This window comes from Onychostoma macrolepis, chromosome 03 (assembly GCF_012432095.1).
Source record: "Onychostoma macrolepis isolate SWU-2019 chromosome 03, ASM1243209v1, whole genome shotgun sequence".
Lineage (NCBI taxonomy): Eukaryota > Metazoa > Chordata > Actinopteri > Cypriniformes > Cyprinidae > Onychostoma > Onychostoma macrolepis.
This window is the reverse complement of record NC_081157.1, coordinates 4,488,330-4,512,776: the sequence shown is the minus strand read 5'-3', so window position 1 is coordinate 4,512,776 and position 24,447 is coordinate 4,488,330. Positions and strand designations below refer to the sequence as shown.

General features: G+C 38.5%; 1 protein-coding gene across 4 annotated transcripts; it reads left to right on the top strand.

Moving 5' to 3' along the window:
* The first annotated feature begins 6,222 nt into the window (after positions 1-6,222).
* On the top strand, positions 6,223-20,706 carry LOC131536029 (gastrula zinc finger protein XlCGF57.1-like). 4 transcript variants are annotated; one of them, XM_058768645.1, is made up of 4 exons: positions 6,276-6,297; positions 6,496-6,576; positions 12,512-12,664; positions 18,332-20,705. In XM_058768645.1, exons 3-4 carry the CDS (start codon positions 12,580-12,582, stop codon positions 19,621-19,623), a joined length of 1,377 nt encoding a protein of 458 aa, XP_058624628.1. In that variant the 5' UTR covers positions 6,276-6,297; positions 6,496-6,576; positions 12,512-12,579; the 3' UTR covers positions 19,624-20,705. The 4 variants fall into 4 exon arrangements, with proteins under 4 accessions (XP_058624627.1, XP_058624628.1, XP_058624629.1 ...); XM_058768644.1 differs by lacking the exon at positions 6,496-6,576 and having other exon boundaries at positions 6,223-6,297; XM_058768646.1 differs by lacking the exon at positions 6,276-6,297 and having other exon boundaries at positions 6,321-6,576.
* The last annotated feature ends 3,741 nt before the right edge of the window (positions 20,707-24,447 follow it).

Below are 24,447 nucleotides of genomic sequence, written 5' to 3'. Positions count from 1 at the left end.
ATTTTAGGGGATACGCCTGTACCCATTTCGTGCAGTAATCTACAATAACAAGGATGTACTGGTATTGCTGGTCTGATTTTACCAGCTTTTGTGACTATCACAGTGACTGTGCACTGTGATACCTCAAACATTTATCATATGAATTTATTTTAAATTACTGTATACATTGTAAAATGAATAAAATGTATTGACTTCATAAAGAGAGTACCCATTTCTCTATGTCTGCTGACATGCCAGGCCAGTAGTACCGTTGAGAAAGGACATCTCTTGTTTTTAACGGTCCAAAAATGTGCGCCTGTTACGGGGCTGACGAGATGAGAGGCGTGCGGATCCATTTGCAGACTTTTATTGGCAACAGAGACGTAGTCAAACAGGCAGGGTCAAACAATGGCAAACAGGTATATAAAGGCAATGCAAAGAGTTAACTGAAACAGGCGTGGGTCAGGCGACAGCGAACAGTACCAAGAGGGCTAGACAAGAGAGGTAATCCAAAACGTGAGCGATAGTCCAGGCAGGGGAAAACACAATCCGACAAAGGCTAGGCTAGGCTAGGCTAGGCAAACTAATAGGGCTCTGTAGGGCAGCAATAATGCGTACAATACTCAGCAACGAGGGAGAGAAAGTCCGTGGCTTAAATACTGTGTGCAAATGGGAATCAGCTGTGTGTGATCAGTGCAAGGAGCTGTGTGTGTCGTTAGTGCAATGAATGATGGGAAATGGAGTCCATGTGATGTGTGGTGTGAAAGTCCATGTGGTGAGTGGGTGACCTCTAGTGGTAAATGAACGGGAGTGCAGACCAGATTCGTGACAGTGCCTGTGTTGCTTGAATGGAATTCTTTGAACAGCAGGTCAGCCTCCTCTGCACTGCACACCACTTTACATTTATTCATTTATAACTTTTTTTCCCAAGCTTTAACAGAACACTTTATACAATCAAGGTTATAACGTTTCCCCATGATGACCCTTACCACCAAAATAATTAAACAAGATAAAATAAAATTACAAAAACAGCAACAATAAGAATAGGCAATTTAGGAAGCATTGGAAAGTTTGACAGCTGAAGACATGCAAGAGAATGAAAATGCGGATGCAGAAGAAGGTAATAATTAACAGTAACCATTCATTTAGTTTAAATATGTTTTAAGATAAATGTTAGCAATGTGTAATGTGGCGCAATAAGGAAACACCAGGTCTGGGTCCAAATGCAGGTAAGACTACTTTTTAAAGGAAAACACCACCGGTTTTCCATATTCTAATATGTTCTTCCCTCAACTTAGACGAGTTGATACGTACCTCTCCCGTCTCAGTGCGTGCACTTAATCGCTCTAGCGCACGGCACAACTATGTTAGCGTTTAGCTTAGCACCATTCATTCCTTAGGATCCAAACAGGGATGAATTTAGAAGCCACCAAACACTTCCATGTTTTCACTATTTAAAGATGGTTACATGAGTAGTTACACAAAATAAAACGTGGTGATTTTCTAAGCGGATAAAAAAATGATGACTATAATGTATGGCGGAAGAGCACGCCGCAGCACCGGCCTCAGCGCAGTAATATCATCGCTCAAGTGAGCACGCCGCATGATGATATTACTGCGCCGTTGTCGAAGTGCTGCGACGTGCTCTTCCGCCATACATTATAGTTATCATTTTTTATCTGCTTAGAAAATCACCACGTATTATTTTGTGTCACCACACTTACGTAACCATCTTTAAATAGTGAAAACATGGAAGTGTTTGGTGGCTTCTAAATTCATCAGTGTTTGGATCCTAAGGAATGAATGGGGCTAAGCTAAACGCTAACATAGTTGTGCCGTGCGCTAGAGCGATTAAGTGCACGCACTGAGACGGGAGAGGTACGTATCAACTCGTCTAAGTTGAGGGAAGAACATATTAGAATATGGAAAACCGGTGGCGTTTTCCTTTAATAAACAAAAGGCCAACAAGGCAAAAACAAAACAGGTTAAGGAACGGGATACATAAGACGGCAATACAGAAGAAACATAAAAATGTAACTTCGTTTTTATATTTATAACATACAGCCTAGTTAAGCGACATGACCAAGAGAAGGAAGTTCCCTGAAAACCACGATTGCAAATTTCACATTTTATAGGCCTTTATCACAGTCCGCGTGTCGTCACACCCGGCTCCGATTAGTAGCGTAAAGTAATTTCCGCCTGCTTTATTGTCAATGGACAGACGCCAGTTTTGTGAAGAAAATTAAACCAATTTAGTTTAGTTGAACATTGACGCAATAAATGTCAATGTTAAAACTGCGTATTTATACCAATTCCGTACCATGTATCACAACTAATGACTCATTAATTAAGACAGTCACTTGCTGCCACCTACTGGCGGTTTACTTTCATAGTAGCCTATCTTTGCATTTTTCCCAACATTTCATATTTGTATATTAAAAAAATACATATTTTAAAACACCGAGCTCACAACGTTATTTATTCTGTTTGCATGCAGTGTAAATGCATTTCAGCTACATTGAGCTGTCTGTGTAAATGAAGATCGATTTTGTAGATACTGATTTCATATGATTGGTAACAGCCCTACACTGTAAACCCCAAATCGAGTTATAATAACTTGACATTACTTAAAATACCAAAATTACAATATTTTGGCGTCAAAACTTAAACAGGTGTGTTTAGAAGTCCCAATAATTTATCATAGATATATCTTAGAAAGTAAATTATTAAACCTGTATAAACTGCAATATAGACTTCATAGTTGATCTTTGAGTAAATGTGCTATTTAACTATTTAAATGCTGTTATGAATTTCATAAGAAAATAATGTATTAATAACAAGTGGCTGGATTTAATATAATAAAAAAAAAAAATCCACACAAGTTGTCAGAGCCAACTGAGGTCCAAACTCTTGTATCTCTCGTGTTTGGAGATGACCCCCCTGCTTTCTTTAAGACATGTTTGGTAAGTATTCCAAGTAGAAAATGTCAAAGACATACACACACACTCTCTATCACTCACACTCACTATATAAATTTTAATCTAAAGTGTTATTTCACCCAAAAATGAGAATTCTGTCATTAATTACTCACCCTCATGTCGTTCCACATTCTTAAGACTTTTGTTCCTCTTTGGAACACAAATGAAGATATTATAACAAAATCCAAGAGGTTTTTGTTCCTCCATAGAGGGGCATTGCTTTGTAAACTTGAGGTTAAACCACTGAAGTCACATGGATTATTTTAATGATAATCTTCCCTATCGTTCTGGACCTTGAAAATGTTACGTTGGATCTCTATGGAGGAACAGAAACCTCTTGGATTTCATTAAAAATATCTTCATTTTTGTGTGGAAGATAAACGAAGGTGTTACGGGTGTGGAACGACATGAGGGTGAGTAATGACAGAATTTTCATTTTTGGGTGAACTGTTCCTTAAGGTTAAATTGCACTGTTTGAAATGTGCATGAGCTTGCATGCATGTGAATTGATTTTAATTTAATAATGTTTATTCATCTTCATTAGATTTCCGATGATCGTAGCTCGAATCTTAATGTGCCAGTGGGGATTGTAACGATTCTCTTCAGCCCCTCAACTCTCTGCATTTGTCTCCCTCTTCATTTGGTATAGTAATTGAGGGAAAAGTGGTGATGGACAATCTACATGACCTTCCTGAATCAATGTGCCTTCTTTGGACTAATTTATGCGTTACACTTGAATTACCCAAAGTACACATTTGAATTTATTCAACGTATGCTCCTTTCCATGCGGCAGAAAGACCTGCAGCCTAAAATACAATCCTTGGCTAACCAGCTGTTTGGTTAAAATGGATAAAACAAGATCAGCACATGCATTTTTCTTTTTTTTTCTTCTTTAAACACTGTTAAGATACATCATGGGGGTCTAAGGGGGCCCTTTCTGTTTTATGCTTTTTTTGTCAGATGAGGAAAAAACAAAATGACCTTTACATTGGAAATCAAAAACATGTTCATCGTGTTTGCAGTCAGGCAGAGTGGAAACGCCTTTTTCTTGCAGGGGACGTAGTGTGGTCGCATTCAATGACTGGACACTCAAATTTGTTGCACGATTCTGTGGAATGACCACAAACCTCCCTTACAAAACACTGTGGCAGTAACAGGTTAATACCATGGTATTTATAACACAAATTGCAAGGAACTGGCACGTCTCACACCAAAAATATGAATTAACGGTTTTGTTGTTCATGTGTGTTTTGAAAATATGACAAAACATGTGAGCTTACAGTTAAAAATTAGCTTACCATTTTGTTGTTCATGTGTCTTTTAAAAATGTGAGCTTACTGTTATGAGCAATGTGTCTGTTAAATTAATATAAATGTAGTATAAACCTAATAAACCACACACGATGCTGTTGAGTTTATGAATGCAATGGCCAATCAGAGGTGTTCAGATGAGTTATAGCTGAAATGTTGGTGTTTTCTTCACTCGCTCGCTGACTGAAGACCTCTGACTGAAGACCTCTTTCAAAGTGCAGATGTGTGTATGAATCTGTAAGTAAGATATTGATTTCACAGTGTAAACAGCTTCAGTGATTTTAATGGGAGTTGTTGAGAGCGCTTGAACTCGAGACTGTCAGTGAAAATGTTCTTCGCTCTCTTTCTGTACAATGAAAGTGTTATGATAAGTAGCCTAACTTGCAATGTTTTTAATATTCACATTCAATATAAAGTCAGTCATATTAAATATGTTATGGCGTGACACCCATATCTGTTACTTAAGTAAACAGAGTTTTTTTGCTTTGACCATCATAATCTATAAAGCTGAGAATCAAGATATTTCATGATATAGTTAATACGTTTGGGAATGTTTTGAATAAAAAGGGAAAAAATAAATAAAACGCAAGTGCCATTGTGTCTGCTATTTGTATAGTATCCTGTTGTAAGCAATTATATTATGAAAGTTCAAATGAGCTAAAAATGTGTCCCAATTTACCAGATGTATTGTCCCAATTTACCTTAAAATGACTGAAGAATAAAAATCGGTTCTCATCATTTTTGAATTTCTGTATATTTAAAAAAAAAAAAACATGCATATTCCTTTAAAAACCATAGTTGGAGATACAAGAGACCTTGTTTAAAACATTAATAGTGTAAGTACGATACATTTAATGCTATTTAATACACAGTTTTCCAAAAAGTGTCCCAACTTTGCTGACTTCACCCTAAGTGATGTTTTCAAAATCTTCACCACTAATTTAATCATAATTTCACTAATAATTTCACCATTCAATTAACTAATCAACTTTAGTGCACAAACTCTACTACGGGAAAAATATGAGGATCTTTATCTTGCTTGGCACAGATCTAGTTTTTTAAGACTCATTAAGATGTCTCCTATAATCAAAAAAATAATCGACAGATTAATCAACAAAAATAATAGTTAGCAGCAGCCCTAATATGTATGCGCGTGGTGCCATATAAGCTAGACATATATTTGCATGCAAATATTATTTTGTCCTTCATCTCATGTTGTGAGGATATAAGCATGTTTATAGGTATTTATTTTTCACGTCTGCTCTCATAAAGAGGCATTCAAGTTAATGGGATAAAGCATGAACACAACAATATGAAGAAATAACTCTTTGTATAAAAAAACGATAATTAAGGGGAATAATTAATAAGATGAATTTAAAATTGATTTTTATTTGAGAAAAACAGCAGCTGTAAACTGTGTCTCGTTAGTGAGTGATCTGAATCACTCTACATAAACAGCAACTCATATAATTAGAAAACTTGACTTAAGGTCACAGCACACCGAGTCCAAAATGTTTGCATGTTAAAAAATAAATACGACCTCACGTTGTGTCAATCACGTTTACACACTCAGTGTGCAATGACCTTTCCTATTGATTTCATTAAAAATCTGTGACATTTTTTATATATTTATACTTGACATTTTTATTGCTTTTGCTTTCGTTTATCTTCTTATCATCTTATTATCTTCTTAATTTTTTTATTAACTATTTAATTAAAGGGTATTTAATTAACTTTAAATATCCACTTAATACTTTTTTTTCATAACCTGTCAATTTGACATTATTTGCATTTTAATCTAATTTAGATCTGCTATAAATCATTGCACTAAAACATTACAGGTTTAAAAAAAAAAAAAAAAGTCTTACACCCTTTCATTAGCAGTTTTTGGTATTTTTATCACAATATTGGACAACACATATCACCAATAATTCACCTTTTTTACTCGCGCGCGAACAGGACTTTTATTTTGGTCTGGCGACGTGACGTCATAAGCCTGCGTCGCGCTCCTGCATCAGAGCTGCAGAAAGGTTTGTTTTTAAAGCGTTTTATTAATCCATATATACCTTTCAGTCAAATTTATAGATTTACAAGCAATGCAGAAAGAGTTACTGAGGGCAACATTGCAATGCTTTATTCTGTTATTATATTATTTGATCTAATATCTGCACGTGAGTAACAGAAAAGGTGCGTCTCATTTCTCGTCCTTGTATCGTGAATCTGTTTAGTGTGAATAAATTCAGTCCCTGCAAGCAGTGACAGAGAAACGGAGCTTTCTCGAAACTCCACTGATTCACAAAAATGATTCGGTGAGTCGACTCTCTTGAATCACCGCGCGAGACACAGCTGCTCAAAACAAGTGTGAATATGAACGAAAGTGTGATAACTTTTACAGACCAGCTTTTTAGATGAAAATGTAATATATTTGGTATTCATTTACTTTTTAATTATATTATATGTCATAACTAAATACAAAATGTCTGTATAATGTGTTCTTTATTCAATTGTAGTGATTTAATGACATTAACTCTCACTTTAACTCCCTTACTAGTGATCTGACCGCTGAACTAGTGATCTGACCGCTGAACTAGTGACCGCTGAACTAGTGATCTGATCGCTGAACTAGTGCCCTGACCGCTGAACTAGTGCTCTGATCGCTGAACTAGTGCGCTGACCGCTGAACTAGTGCTCTGATCGCTGAACTAGTGCCCTGACCGCTGAACTAGTGCCCTGACCGCTGAACTAGTACGCTGACCGCTGAACTAGTGCTCTGACCGCTGAACTAGTGATCTGACTGCTGAACTAGTGATCTGACCGCTGAACTAGTGCCCTGACCGCTGAACTAGTGATCTGACCGCTGAACTAGAGAGCTGACCGCTGAACTAGTACGCTGATCGCTGAACTAGTGCTCTGACCGCTGAACTAGTGCCCTGACCGCTGAACCAGTACGCTGACCGCTGAACTAGTGAGCTGACCGCTGAACTAGTGCCCTGACCGCTGAACTAGTGCTCTGATCGCTGAACTAGTGCTCTGACCGCTGAACTAGTGATCTGACCGCTGAACTAGTGACCGCTGAACCAGTGCCCTGACCGCTGAACCAGTGATCTGACCGCTGAACTAGTGCCCTGACCGCTGAACTAGTGATCTGACCGCTGAACCAGTGCACTGACCGCTGAACTAGTGATCTGATCGCTGAACTAGTGCCCTGACCGCTGAACTAGTGATCTGACCGCTGAACCAGTGCCCTGACCGCTGAACTAGTGAGCTGACCGCTGAAGTAGTGCCCTGACCGCTGAACCAGTGCGCTGACCGCTGAACTAGTGATCTGACCGCTGAACTAGTGATCTGATCGCTGAACTAGTGCCCTGACCGCTGAACTAGTGATCTGACCGCTGAACCAGTGCCCTGACCGCTGAACTAGTGAGCTGACCGCTGAAGTAGTGCCCTGACCGCTGAACCAGTGCGCTGACCGCTGAACTAGTGCGCTGACCGCTGAACTAGTGCCCTGACCGCTGAACTAGTGCGCTGACCGCTGAACTAGTGCCCTGACCGCTGAACTAGTGATCTGACCGCTGAACCAGTGCGCTGACCGCTGAACTAGTGATCTGACCGCTGAACCAGTGCCCTGACCGCTGAACTAGTGATCTGACCGCTGAAGTAGTGCCCTGACCGCTGAACCAGTGCGCTGACCGCTGAACTAGTGATCTGACCGCTGAACTAGTGCCCTGACCGCTGAACTAGTGATCTGACCGCTGAACTAGTACGCTGATCGCTGAACTAGTGCTCTGATCGCTGAACTAGTGCTCTGATCGCTGAACTAGTGCGCTGACCGCTGAACTAGTGAGCTGACCGCTGAACCAGTACGCTGACCGCTGAACCAGTGCCCTGACCGCTGAACTAGTGCTCTGATCGCTGAACTAGTGCGCTGACCGCTGAACTAGTGATCTGACCGCTGAACCAGTGATCTGAACGCTGAACCAGTGATCTGACCGCTGAACTAGTGCACTGACCGAGATGCACTCAGTAGAGCAATTCCACCGTTACGGACGTGACATTTGCAGTCAAAATCTGAAATATAAATTCTCATAAATTATATTTATTACCAATATATTAAACCATCTATTTATATTTTTCTAAACCCCCTAAAATAGAGTCCAGACATGAGAAAAGTATCAGTCTATAACCTTGTTTTATATGTTAAATGGGGGGAAAACACATGCGTTACGGACGTGACAAAAAATAACACGAGTTTCTGGGAGACAACATATTTTGTAAACTTTCTGCGAATTACAATGCACAGCCCAGAAGCGACAACATGTGCAGAATGGAGAAGGGTTGGCTATTTACAAAGCATTAAATATAAATTTTGTTAAAATTTTCGTTGTTGTGTTTCAGAGGAAAAAATCAATGTTACAGACGTGACATCTCTCCGTTACGGACGTGACTAGTCTGAAAGCGGAATTCATCAGACTATGAAAAAACCTATAAAAATGCTTTAAAACTTTAACAGAGACGTCTAGTGAGTATTTAATAGGGCTGCCCCCCACTAAAGATTTTTCTAGTTAACTAGTTGTTCGTTTAAGCCATTATATTCAACTAATTGCGCATTTTAATAGACCTACTAATCCATATGGACTTCAATATATTCAAGCACACGTATAAAATTTGCCACAAGGCACAGGCAAAAGTAGCCTAAGGATTATTAATGTATAGAAAAAGGAGACATTTTAATTATTTACTAATAAACTAAAGTTTATTACGGCTGCAAGAAGAAATTCATAGTGCCGACTCTCACCTCCACAGTACGGACCATTGGACGCGCCTTTAGGGAGAAATGCAACCTTCATACATTTTAATTTTTGTTTTAAATTGGTTCGTTTAAAAGTAGGCATTTCAGCCTTTCTATAGATATATTTCTCTATGTGAGACGCACGCTGAGTTGTGGTTCTTTTTGGAGACGCGCTCCAGTTCACAGAGACGCATCCTGTATGTTTTGGTTATTTTGCAAAAGCACAACATTTTATTGTTATTATGAATTTACATAAATAAAATTAGTTTCGAATTGATTTTAAGTTGTGTCATTATCAAGAAAAAAAAATGCAAATGATCGCACGGGCGAGGCTCATGCGCATCAATTGATATTCCGCACAAACACTTGAACACGGGCCAAAAATATAGCACATTGATAGCCTATAGGTTAACGCTAGAGGTTGGAATCCACATTAAAATAAATCCTCACCAGTCTACATCCGAGTCAGGTGCAGTTATAATCTATAAATTGAAGGCTATTTGACGTTTTAAAAAGATCTAACCGACCAACGCCGCTTCAATTCGTTGATCATAGTTGTTGATCACGATTAAACGGATGCCGCTGAAAAAAAAAAAGTTTTAATGACTTGCTTATGCATTAAATAACTAAGATAAAAAACAGGTTAAGTAAAATATTCTAAATATAATAGGCCTATTGTTCAAATATATAGACTGCGAAGACCTTTTGCATCTGCATAACAAAGTGAATTATTTATTTATTTATTATTTTACTATGCAATGATACAAAATTAAACCAAACAAAAAAATATTTAGACAAAATAAAAATAAAAATAAATTATAATCCCACAGTATGCGCGCCAAACGCGCAAAATCTTGCACTCCCCAGGTGAAAAACAAGTACACTTCCATAATGTACTTAAAGTGCTCTGTTATCGCGCACTAATTTTGTACTTAATATACTAAAACTGATCCTTTAGTACTTCTTAGGGTCAACTTAAGATCATCTAAGTGTACTCAACTGTGCTATTTTGAGACACCATGAATGAACTAAAATGCGCTTTTAACATACTATCTTTGTATTTAAAAATGTATTTCGTTACCACATGTACTTGAACCCTTCTTTCATTCACCAGAACAGCGACAAGAGTTATTTGAAACACATAAAACGTTTAAACAAGATAATATTGACAATGACATTTAAAATAGTTTTGGCGGGCTGAGAATGTGATTTCTAAAATGTTATGATAAGGTAAGCCTGACACAGCAGTAGACCTTTATCAGTCAGCAACGAGGTTCTGACGATTTGTGCTACCTATCAGATTGTGCTACCAGCATCTTATTCATGTGCTTTGAGGCTTTTTTTTTTAATGTCCATACCTACCCCTACCCTAAACCTACCCGTTCACACCTACCCTTACCCTAAACCTACCCTTAAAACAATGCAAATATATTACTGGTAGCACAATCTGATAGGTAGCATGTTTCGTCGGTACACCGGTATGCATATGATTTATGAAGCGTCCGTAGACTACAATAGATTTACAATACACAAACCAGAAACGTTTAAATCCTATTAAAGTAACATAATACTCCATAATGAGCATATTCCGCTCAAGCATAAAGTTTGCCACAAAGCACAAGCAAAGTTGCCTAATGATTATGAAAAAGGACACATTTTATTTTTATTAATAAACTAATGTTTTCATGAGTCCTTGTCAGCTGCAAAAATGAAATTCACGAAATTTCCACTGGACGCGCCTTTAGGGAATGCATTCAGATTACGTAATCAGGGAGTATTTGATTTCGTTTTGAATTGGTTCGTTCAAAAGTAGACACGCTTTCTGTAGATATATTTCTCAGGTAGGCTATGTAAGGCACCCAATTTTAAGTTGTTTCATTATCAGGAAAAAATGCAAGTGGTCACGCAGGCACCTCCCTGTCATTCTTGAGCATTAATTATTTACCACACAAACACTTGAATATGAATAATAGCCTATATAGCACATTTATATTAGGTTAACGCTAGAGTGTGGGATCCGCATTAAAATAAATCCTCACCAGTCTACATCCTAGACAAATGCAGTTTAACCTGCAAATTGAAGGCTATTTGACGTTTTAAAATGATCTAACGGGCCATGCTGCTCCAATTCCTTGATCATTGTTGTTGATCAAGATTAAACGGATGTCGCAGTCATAAACTTGTTTTAATGAGTCTCGTAAACTTATTTTAATAAATCGCTTATGCATTAAATAACACAGATACAGAACAGGTTAAGTTAAATATGCTGAATATATAGGCAATTGTACAAATAATAAAATGCTATAGACTGCGAATAAGATTGCAGTTTCACATTTCATATGCATAGTATAGTGAATTATTTTTAACATGCAATGATACAAAATAAAACCAAACAATATTTGTAATGAAGAAAAATATTTAGACAAAAATGAAAGAATGATGTAAACCCACAGCACACCTCTTCTTGGCGTCACACATAGCAACATGCGCCGAACACGCAAAATCTTGCTCTCTGAATGAATGCAGCGCAGATAGATTCGAGACACAAGTTATTTGAAACACATTGAATGTTTAAATAAGATAATATTGACTATGAACATTATATGACATTTGAAAAAGTTTTGACGATTTGTACTTCAGTCCGCCTGTGCATTTCTGGCCCACACAGTTTTAGGCTCAATCTCCGCGATGTTCTTGTTGAAAATGCAATTTCTTACATTTTAGAATTAATTCATTTCTAAAATTTCATGATATGGAAAGCATGAAACAGATCCCAGCAGTATAAACATACACAGGCTATCAATCATCAGCAACGAGGTATGCATGCCAGTATGCATAACGTCCGTCACGTCCGTAACGGTCACGTCCGTAACACATTTTTATGGTGGATAAGTGCAGAGAATGGAGATGAACTGTTGATCATAATTAGCATGGCCATAAGTTAGCTTTGTACAGAAAGTTTCAAGTTAATTGCATTAATAATTACTATAAGATATAAACTTAATCTTTAAAATGTTATGGACGTGACACAGCACTGAAGCGTACAGACCTCATAAATCTAGCCCTTATAAATCCAAAAATCATCGCGGTTAAGACAAAGTGAGTTTATTTACTTTTCAGACAGGCCTCCACCTTTCTACAAAATACTTACTTGTTGACATAAATAAAAAAAATGGTCAGTCTTTGATCTCTTATTTGAAAACATGAAATACAGTCGAATGAAAATGTAATTTTACTTTAGGTCCACCCCTCATATGTGATGGATAAACATTGCGATTTCCTTCAAATTTCTATTAAAGCACGTTAATGCAGTAAAATACAGACCTAAATGTACAAATTAAACAGGGTTTTATTCTTTAGGTAAAAACTTAATTTTTTCATGGTAAGGATGACATTTGCATGGAATTGCTGAGTATTTAATTTGCATCTTCGTTTTCTCTCATAATGTCGAACAGGACAAAGTGTTGAAACAGAAGAACTCCTGCTGAAGTGACTGAGATATGTGAGACTCACGATTATAAAGATGGCATTTATTAAAGAGGAGAGTGAAGACATAAAGATCGAAGAAACATTCACAATCAAACAAGAAGATACTGAGGAACAAACAGGTTGGTTTTCATTCTCAAAGCTGAACTCACTCATTTGATCCTTATTAAAATGTCCAGCTCTACAGAAATTAATGGTGTTTTTGAAGAAAGTTTTATGACTGTTGTAAAGACATGTAAATTAAAGCGTTGTTGGAGGACCAAATTCAGTCAAATACTTCAACAGTTTTGTTAATAATGTGTATAACCAGATTTATCCAATGAATGCAACACGTTTACTCACCTAATCTCAGGTGGATGTCTTTAATGCGTAAATGAACAACTAGATGAAGGGACAAAAGAATACAGTGTCCTTTCCTTGATGGAAACATGCTTTCCTTAAATGCAACTCTTACAATCTCTGTAGGCGGAAAAAAGAAAACCCAAAAGAGAAGATGCTGTCCCCCGGTTTCACAGACAAGTTTTAAAGGGATAGTTCACCCCAAAATGAAAATTCTGTCATTAATTACTGACCCTCATGTCGTTCCAAACCCGTAAGACCTTCATTCATCTTCGGAACACAAATTAAGATATTTTTGATTAAATCGGAGAGCTATCAGACCCTCCACAGACAGCAACGCCACTGAAATGTTCCCAGGTCCAGAAACGTAGTAAATACATCGGTAAAACAGTCCACGTGACATCAGTGGCTCAACTTCAGTTTTGTGACGCTACGAGAATACGTTTTTTTTGTTTTATGGCGCAAAGAAAACAAAAATAACACATTTCACTCAACCATTCTTCTCCACCGAGTTACGTCTTCCGCCATTTTGGAGAGTACCTAAGAACGTATTTGACGTAATCAGCGTTGTTTACGTTCGGGGGGAAAGTGTGCGCATGAACGAAAGCTGCGCATTAAGCGTTGTTTACATTTAGGGGAAAGCGTGCGTATGCGTTGTGATACTCTCTGAAATGGCGTAAGACGAAACTTGTGGGGGGAAAATTATTTTTGTTTTCTTAGCGCAAAAAAAAAGTATTCTTGAAGCGTCGCAAAACTGACGTTGAGCCACTGATGTCACATAGACTGTTTTACCGATGTATTTACTACGTTTCTGGACCTGGGAACATTTCAGTTGTGTTGCTGTCTGTGGAGGGTCAGATAGCTCTCCGATTTCATCAAAAATATTTTAAAGTTCCCCTGTAGTCAAATGTTTTATCCCCTAAAACTGATCTTTGATCATAAAAATGACATATTTAAATGTTTTTTCATGTGAAAATAATTTTCTCATGCCTTCAAATAGCTTGAATGTAACTACACCCTTGCCTCATTTACTATACGCTGATCTATGAATATGCAAATTAGCCCCGCTTCCACTCAGTCACACCAGCCAGCGCCTCTTGATCCACCGAACTGTAGTAAACGTAAAACAATGGCATACACGGATAATGACTGATAAAACTATGTTTTTACTAGAGGACAACTACAGTGAATACTGTAAAGGCTGATTTATACTTCTGCGTCGGACCTACGCCGTAGCCTCAACGCCGTAAGCTGTGCGTCGGTTTCCACTTATACTTCTGCATCGTCGTCCGCGTCGACGTGCAGTACACATGCGGACCGCTAGAATGCAGTGTCCACGGGCTTGTTGCTGGTGTACCACATCTAAGCCGAAGAAGAAGCGGCTCGTCGGAGGAGCCGTGACGGCGGCAAATAAATATCAATTCATTAAATCATTATTTAAAACTACAACAACGGAACAGAAATAGATGGCATTCTTTCAATCTCCACAAGGACGTGTACCACGGCAGAACAACATTGTTTGTCGCGGACAACTACTGATGTATAATGCTATGTATAATACATAAGACCGTTGTTCTTTGCTTTGTTTTATTTTAAATAAGAAGGTGTAACAAACTTTATTACAGTGCTCATAAACGCACCACAAAACTCAAGTACATATGGAGGGAGATGTTCTAGCAGACCAATCACAGCGCTTGCAGTCCGCATAGAATTGATGCGCTGTTAGATTTTTGGAGAGGTGCACATCAGGTATGGTGTAGGCCTGTGCATCTCTTCGTAGGCTACGACGTAGGTTCGACTTAGAAGTATAAATTGGGCTCAACACTCATTAAAGTTACTTACTTGACAATGTTGTGTCCTAAAATGCCTTGAAGACTCGAATACAGCCGTTTGTGATTCTTGATTCGCACCCGCGAGCATACGCGTGTGAGATGCAGACAGCGATGCGGGAGAGGTGGGTAGGTCTGCTGTTCTCTCGTCTAGCCCAGAGAGGGCTCCAGCTCCTGAGTTTAGCCCAGATAGGGTTCCTGTCTCCACGTCAAGCCCAGGGAGGGCTGCTGTTCCCACATCAAGCCGAGAGAGGGCTCCAGTCCCCGAATTCAGCCCAGAGAGGGCTCCAGTCCCCGAATTCAGCCCAGAGAGGGCTCCATTCCCTGAATCCAGCCCAGAGAGGGCTCCGTTCCCCAAATCCAGCTCAGAGAGCGCTCCTGTCTCCACGTCCATCCGAGAGAGGGCTCCTGCCCCCACATTCAGCCCAGAGATTGCTGTTGTTTTCCTACATCTGGCCCAGGGAGGGCCACAGTTCCCGAGTCTAGCCTAAGGAGGGCTCCGCATGGCTCCCTGAGCTCCCTGCTCCACCATGGCACCCTGAACTGCCTGATCTGCCATGGGTCCTGAAACAAATACCGCCCTGGAGGCCTCCCGTTCCATGTAAGCCTGTCCCTAGGGGCCTCCTATCTTCCTGTTGGAACAATCACATTGACTCTATTGCGAAAAAGGCCCAGCAGAGGCTGTATTTCCTCCGCCAGCTAAGGAAGTTCAACCTGCCACAGGAGCTGCTGAAACAGGGCAGACTTGATAATGGCAGAGTAGAACTATGTTCATCTATAACTGTTTGGTTTGGTTCAGCTACCAAAACAGACATCAGAAGACTACAACGGACAGTCAGGACTGCTGAGAGGATTATTGGTGCCCCTCTACCCAACCTCCAAGAACTTTACACCTCCAGAGTGAGGAAAAGGGCTAAGAAAGTCACTCTGGACCCCTCACACCCAACTCGCTCTCCTTTTGAACTGTTGCCCTCTGACCGGCGCTACAGATCACTGAGCACCAAAACAGTCAGACACAGGAACAGTTTTTTCCCCCAGGCCATGTCCCACCTGAACAACACATAACACACCCCAGTACTGTACATCTGTATATAACTCATCAAACCTTCATCTGTACATAGGACGTGTGCACATTGACAGTTCTGTCTATGGACATTTTTCTTTTTCTGTATATTTTTATTTTATTACTATTGTTATTCATAATTATTGTCTATTCTCTTCATTATTAGTGTTTTTTTATTACCTTAAGTATATGTTGTCTGCACTGTTTGTACTTTCTATACTGGAAGCTCCTAACGCCAAGACAAATTCCTTGTGTGTGCAAACACATTTGGCAATAAAGCTCTTTCTGATTCTGGTTCCTGTCCTCATTATAGTTCATTAGTTTCCACCTGTGTTTGATTATCCTTGTTTTGTTCCTCGTTATTTAAACCCAGTGTTTTCCAGTGTCCTGTGTTTGGGGTTGTATGTATACCAGGGGCCTGTTCCATAAAACAAGTTTACCATATAAGCCAGGCTTATTTCAGTTAGTCTGACTTATTTTGAACCAAATCAACTGACAATAAGTCAGACTAACTGAAATAAACCTGGCTTATATGATAAACTTGTTTTATGGAACAGGCCCCAGGTCTCCTGCTTTGTTCTATGTTCGTTTTCCCTTTGGTTTGGACATTAAATACTGTTTATTTAAGGTATTCTACATCTCCTCGCTCCTCCCTGCTGTGTGCAACGTGACAATTTGAACCATTTTATATTTATATGACTAAAATTTTTTAACATTTTACATCCCTGACTTAAAATATAGTTAATGAAATATACAGGTGCATCTCAATAGATTAGAATGTCATGGAAAAGTTCATTTATTTCAGTAATTCAACTCAAATTGTGAAACTTGTGTATTAAATAAATTCAGTGCACACAGACTGAAGTAGTTTAAGTCTTTGTTTTTTTTAATTGTGATGATTTTGGCTCACATTTAACAAAAACCCACCAATTCACTATCTCAACAAATTAGAATACTTCATAAGACCAATACAATTTTTGGCCTTCTGGAAAGTACGTTCATTTACTGTATATGTACTCAATACTTGGTAGGGGCTCCTTTTGCTTTAATCACTGCCTCAGTTCGGCGTGGCATGGAGGTGATCAGTTTGTGGCACTGCTGAGGTGGTACGGAAGCCCAGGTTTCTTTGACAGTGGCCTTCAGCTCATCTGCATTTTTTGGTCTCTTGTTTCTCATTTTCCTCTTGACAATACCCATAGATTCTCTATGGGGTTCAGGTCTGGTGAGTTTTCTGGCCAGTCAAGCACATCAACACCATGGTCATTTAACCAACTTTTGGTGCTTTTGACAGTGTGGGCAGGTGCCAAATCCTGCTGGAAAATTAAATCAGCATCTTCAAAAAACTGATCAGCAGAAGGAAGCATGAAGTGCTCCAAAATTTCTTGGTAAACGGTGCAGTGACTTTGGTTTTCAAAAAACACAATGGACCAACACCAGCAGATGACATTGCACCCCAAATCATCACAGACTGTGGAAACTTAACACTGGACTTCAAGCAACTCGGGCTATGAGCTTCTCCACCCTTCCTCCAGACTCTAGGACCTTGGTTTCCAAATGAAATACAAAACTTGCTCTCATCTGAAAAGAGGACTTTGGACCACTGGGCAACAGTCCAGTTCTTCTTCTCCTTAGCCCAGGTAAGACGCCTCTAACGTTGTCTGTGGTTCAGGAGTGGCTTAACAAGAGGAATACGACAACTGTAGCCAAATTCCTTGACACGTCTGTGTGTGGTGGCTCTTGATGCCTTGACCCCAGCTTCAGTCCATTCCTTGTGAAGTTCACCCAAATTCTTGAATGGATTTTGCATGACAATCCTCATAAGGCTGCGGTTCTCTCGGTTGGTTGTGCATCTTTTTCTTCCACACTTTTTCCTTCCACTCAACTTTCTGTTAACTTGCTTGGATACAGCACTCTGTGAACAGCCAGCTTCTTTGGCAATGAATGTTTGTGGCTTGTGAAGGGTGTCAATGATTGTCTTCTGGACAACTGTCAGATCAGCAGTCTTCCCCATGATTGTGTAGCCTAGTGAACCAAACTGAGAGACCATTTTGAAGGCTCAGGAAACCTTTGCAGATGTTTTGAGTTGATTAGCTGATTGGCATGTCACCATATTGTAATGTGTTGAGAGAGTGAATTGGTGGGTTTTTGTTAAATGTGAGCCAAAATCATCACAATTAAAAGAACCAAAGACTTAAACTACTTCAGTCTGTGTGCATTGCATTTATTTAATACACGAGTTTCACAATTTGATTTGAATTACTAAAATAAATGAACTTTTCCACGACATTCTAATTTATTGAAATGCACCTGTATATAGTTAGTAGTTCTCATTACAAAAATGTTCAATTTGTGCAATCTGTAATGTTTAAAAATAATATTTCAATAATTAAAATGAACGCATCAGAATGTTCATATTTCTACTGTTATGTCAGGATTCACATGTCGTTTTCCTTTCACATTTCTCTTTGATTTTTAATATAATTTAATTAATTTATTTTAGTGATGTTTTAGTGATTTGCTGAAAATCAAACTTTTGAAACTTTTGACTTTCATTTTAGGTCTGATAGAAGAGAACAAGGATATTGAAGAACTCATTGAAGCAGGGGAGAAACATCAGGTCAAAACTGAAGAGATATCCTGGAGTTCCTCATTGAAAAATGACAATATATGTTTCACTTGCTCTCACTGTGGAAAGAGTTTGTCATGCAAGCAAAATCTTGACCTTGACATAATATTTAATCGTGGAGGGAAGCCATATGTGTGTGATGAGTGCGAGAAGATTTTCACAATAAAAGGAAACCGTACTGAACACATGAATATTCACACAGCAGAGAAGCCACACACATGTGATCGATGTGGGAAGAGTTTCCCATATAAAGGAAACCTTAAAGAACACATGAAAGTCCACACTGGGGAGAAGCCACACAAATGTGATCAATGTGAGAAGAGTTTCCCATATAAAAGAAACCTAAAAGGACACATGAAAGTCCACACTGGGGAGAAGCCATACACATGTGATCAGTGCGGGAAGAGTTTCACACATAAAGGAAACCTTAGCAAACACAAGAAAATCCACACTGGAGATAAACCATATGCATGTGATCAATGTGGGAAGTGTTTCATACAAAAAGTTACTTTTAATGATCACATGAGGATCCACACTGGAGAAAAGCCGCACAAATGTGATCAGTGTGGGAAGAGTTTCACACGAAAAAGAGGCCTTACAGTACACATGAAAGTCCACACTGGAGAGAAGCTGTTCACATGTGATCAGTGCGGGAAGAGATTCCCATATAAAAGAAACCTTATAGAACACATGACAATTCACACAGGAGAGAAACCGCACACGTGTGCTCAATGTGGGAAGAGTTATACACAAAAAGGAGGCCTTAAAGAACACATGAAAATCCACACTGGAGAAAAGCCACACACATGTGATCAGTGTGGGAAGAGTTTCAGAATATCAAGCGTTTTTAAAGAACATCTGCTTACTCATTCTAGAGAAAGGCTATATAGCTGTGATCAATGCGATAAAAAGTTTTTTAGGGCAAATTTCCTAAAGAATCACCTGAAAGTTCATACAAAGGGGAAGCCTTATGTGTGTTCTTTATGTGGAAGTAGTTTTCGTCAGATGGGTAGTTTAAAACTGCACCAGAAAAGACACAGCGGTGTGAAGGATCATGTTTGCTCTGACTGTGGGAAGGCTTTTTTTACAGATGGTGCACTGAAATTGCACAGGACAATTCACATGAGAGAAACACCGTACAAGTGTTCACACTGTGACAAGAGCTTCAAACGCTCAGATTATCTGAGAATACATGAGAGGATCCACACTGGAGAGAAGCCGTAACACTGCCATTCATGTGGGAAGAGTTTCACTCATTTTTCTTTTCTAACCACTCATAAAAAAAAAATGCATGTCTGAAATTAGAGTAATTACAGAGTAGTAGTTCAAGTTAAGTGATAATTGATTAATCAAAGATTATTAGAACAAGTAATTGTTGATTATTTCAGATGAATGTTTTTTTTTTTTATTAATCGTTTTATTGTTCTACTCATTTTATTATCATTATTCAGTTTATTATTCATAACAGTTTTTCTTTGGTCATATCCCACCTGAACAACACAACACACGTCAGTATTGCACATCTGGAAATAACTCATCAAACCTTCTACTGTAAATAGCACATATGCTCATTCACAGTTCTGTCAATGGACATATGTCCTTTTTCTGGATATTTTTATTGCTATAATCTATTCTCTCTGATATTAATGTTTTATTACCTTAATTTGATGCATGTCTGCACTATGTTTGTACTTTATGTACTGGAAGCTCCTCTAACACTAAGATAAATTGCTTGTGTGTGTAAACACACTTGGCAATAAAGCTGTTTCTGTTTCTGATTCATTTGTCTTTCTCTGTTTTTAAATGTATATCAGTTAGGGTGGGCTGCACCAACAAAGATTAAATGAAGCAACGTTTAGAGCGAATCAAGGATTTGTTGATCTAAGTTTTATTTTAAATCGAGTTGTGTTGCACCAATTGATTTTAAACACAAATCAGGGATTAGAATTCTAACCTGCGATTAACATCTCCAGCTACGATTAATTTTCTCCGCCATGGTGGCTTCACCATGTAATCAAACAGCAACAATGTTAATATTCCTTATCCTAAACTCTGTCTACGACATAAGTTGATTTAGTCGATAACTGAAATAAACTTGTGAAATGTCAGCCATCTTTATAAACTGCTATGTAGAGAGACAGTTGATCAAACATCTGATCAAGCAAGCAATGAAAACATTAAGGCAGTGCATACAGATTTATTACGGGCTGCCAAGACCCTGACAATGCACTTTCATTTTAATTTGTATTTGTAATAAACACCTCTCCGAGACCCCCACTGTTTCAGTCTTTGTTCAATCAGCCACATATTGTAACTGTAGTTGCACTATTTTATTTAAACCTCCACGGCTGTAAATTTAAAGTTAATCCCTAATTGATATTTAAATCTGAGTTTGGAGATATGAGAACAAAAATATTAAAGTTAATCTATTTTAAATATAAAATAAATACAGGTTCAAAATGATAGTTTAAATGGAAACCTGCTTATTTTTAAACAAGGTTTACATTTTGATGCAACAAAATTATTAAATGAGCCTGATTTAATCTAGATTTAAGATGAATCCTTATTGGTGTAACCCACCCTTATTATTTAACTTATTTCCTATCTCTCACAATGCTTGCTATTGTTGTTTAATCTTGTGGTTGTATAGTTTGTAAGAGATTAGAGAATGTCTTTCTTCACAGTAAATTCCCGAACATATGAGAACCACCAGCAGGGTGTTAAAAGTAACACCAAAGCAGTGTTAGAGTTAATTAGGTAGTGGTTAATTAAGTTATGATGCAACGTTAAAAATTTTCCTGTATTTTTACAGCAAGTTACTGTATTTTGTTTTACAGCAATTTACTGTAATGCAACTTTACAGCATGTAGAACAATGTACTGTATAACTACAACACAGTACTGTACTGTTTTTTCCCCAGTACTTTGTAATTTTGTTTCTACTGTAATTTGCTATTGTGTAATTATTATTGTGTAGTTGGAATAGTACATACATATAGTTAGTAAAATTGTGATACAACTGTAATTCAGAATAACATTACCAATCAAAAGACAATCCAAACATATTTACAAAAGTATTTTTATTAAAACATTTAAAAACATTTTAGTATGGTGTTTGCTACCCAGAGTACAGTGCATCAACAATTTACAGCCATGAAAGCATTTTAAGTGTGCAAGAGTATGAAACAAACATGCATCTTGAGGGCTGGATTGGGAATCAATGTCCTAAGAGAGAACGTGATTTGTCTTAAAACTATCTTAAAATTAGTGTGTCTCATAACCATCAGCCCTAAATGCAGGGCATGTGGGTGGTGGCAAACAGGCCACTGACCCTCTCTGTGAAGTTCTCCATTTAAACATAATTTTGGACTGAATGAAGCTGTTGACATGCAGGGTTGATGGCCATCACTCTGCACCACCGTCCTGATCTTCTGCTCACTCGCTGTCTGCCAGTACATTTAAGCCCCGTTCACACTACAAGCAACACTCAGCGACAAAGCAACATGATCCCATTAATTTCAATGGAGAGCTGGCGATTTCCGGCGACACGGGCGACAAAGTCGCTGCTAGTGTGAATGCAGCTTTATTCCCATCAGTGGTGAAACTGAAACAGTCATAATAATAATCTTTATTTTATATAGCGCCTTTCAAAGTTGCATCTCAAAGCGCTTACCAAAACATACAGAATAAATACATTGAAAAAAGTCACAAATATGCTAACCTGAAAAAATATGTTTTAAGAGAGGATTTAAAAACACTAAAAGATGCAGCCTGTCTAATTTCAATGGGGAGAGAGTTCCAGAGTTTTGGCGCCACAGAGGAAAAATCTCGATCACCCATAGACCGTAAATGAGTTACAGGAATAGTTAACAAGCCAGAATCAGACGAGCGGAGATTACGCCTTGGGGAGTAGACAGTTAAAAGTTCAGTCAGATATACTGGTGCTAATCCATGCAGGGCCTTGTAGGTAAGCGTGATAATTTTAAAATCAATGTGAAGTCTGACCGGTAGCCAACGCAAGGGATTCTAAAATAGGAGAAATGTGTTCAATTGTCCTGGACCTTGTCAGGATTCTGGCAGCTGCATTTTGAACATACTGCAATCTGTTTAGAATTGATTTAGAGACCCCCGCGAGCAGAGCATTACAATAGTCGATTCGAGAAAAGACAAACGTATTGATCAGTTTTTCAGCCACGGAGAAAGATAACATGGGACGCAATCTTGCTATGTTTCTGAGGTGAAAAAATGATACCTTAACCGTGTTCTGGACGTGGGGATCAAAAGTTAATTTTGAATCAAATATCACCCTCAGATTTTTTAATTTTGTTAGAAACTCCACAGCAGAACCATCAATCTTTAAGGTTAAAATGTCCGCTTTACGTATTTGATGGGGTAAACCAATCAGCATAACCTCAGTTTTGTCACTGTTGAGACAAATAAAATTCTGTGACATCCATATCTTTACCTCTGATATGCAATGTTCAAGAAAGGCCGCAGCCGAATTATCACCAGATTTTGAGTGAATGTAAATCTGAGTGTCATCTGCATAGAAATAAAACTTAAGACTTAAAAATTGCCCAAGGGGAAAAATGTACATGCTAAAAAGTAAGGGACTCAAAACTGAACCCTGGGGAACACCAAACTGCACTGAGCCAATATTGGACCTGCATCCACCCAGGGACACAAACTGTCTACGGTCTGAGAGGAAAGACTTAAACCAGTTTAATGCAGTGTCCGCAACACCAAAAACATTTTCCAAACGAGAGAGTAAAAGGGAATGGTCTACAGCGTCAAAATCAGTATTGACAAAAAGCCAGAGTCAGCAGCAATTAACAGATCATTTGTAACTTTAACCAATGCTTTTTCAGTGCTATGTAGTGCTAAGTCAGATTGGAGGGGCTCAAAAAGATTATTTAAAGTGAGGCGAGTGTATAACTGAGAGGCCACAATTCGCCAATTTTTTCCAAAAAGGGCAAATTGGAAATGGGACGAAAATTATTGATATTTATCTAGTCTACATTGTTGTTTTTTTTTGGTACAGGTGTAACAGCAGCAATTTTGAGTGCAGCAGGTACAACACCCGTGGACAGTGAGTCATTTATTATGCTCAAGACGACCGGGCATAGTGAGGCAAAACATGATTTAAACAGACAGGTGGGAATGGGATCAACTATGGAAGTGGCAGCTTTCATTTTTGAAACCACATTACCCAGAGAGACGAGATCATGTGAACTAAAATTTGAGAGAGAGGTGCCAGAAAAATTAGGGATACTGAGAACAGAGGTAGTGAATTTGCGAGCATTTGCAATTTTAGAACTGAAATGATCAAGAAATCTATTACAGAGCTGATCTGAAGCAGGTACATTAGAGGAACTGTTACCTTTGAGCAATTTGTTAATGGTATGAAACAGTTTTTTAGGGTTATTTTGATTATTGTCAATTATCTGAGAGAAATACTGAGCCCTGACAGATACAATCTCTGCCTTATATTCAAGTAAGTGGTCTTTCCATGCTAGGTAATGCACATTCAGGCCAGAGGTACACCACCTACGCTCCAGCTTACGACAAGCTGCCTTCCTAGAGCACAGCTCGACATTATACCAGGGAGCAGATTGTACAAAGGCCACAGAATGATATTTCATAGGTGCAAATAAATCCAAACCAGGCAAGAGAACAGTATTTAACAGAGAGATATTGTCCTCCAGAGGGTCCGATGGAGAAAAGTCACTTAAAGAGGACTCAATAAAAGTAGAGAAGTCAGGGAGATCAATAGATTTCCATTTGTGATAGTTTACAATACGGGAAGGGTAAATGTTAACAAAATGGTCAGACAATCCCAAATCCATGGCGGAAAACTGCGACAAAAAAGAACCATTTGAGATGACCAGATTCTAAGGTGTGCCCCTTGTTATGAGTGGAGCAATCCACATGTTGCTTCAAAGTCCTTGGTCAGAACAGTCTTTTTTGTCCATGTGGATGTTAAAGTCCCCTAAGATAAGAGTTCTGTCAAACTTGAGACACAACATAAACAAAAGGTCTGCAAATTCAG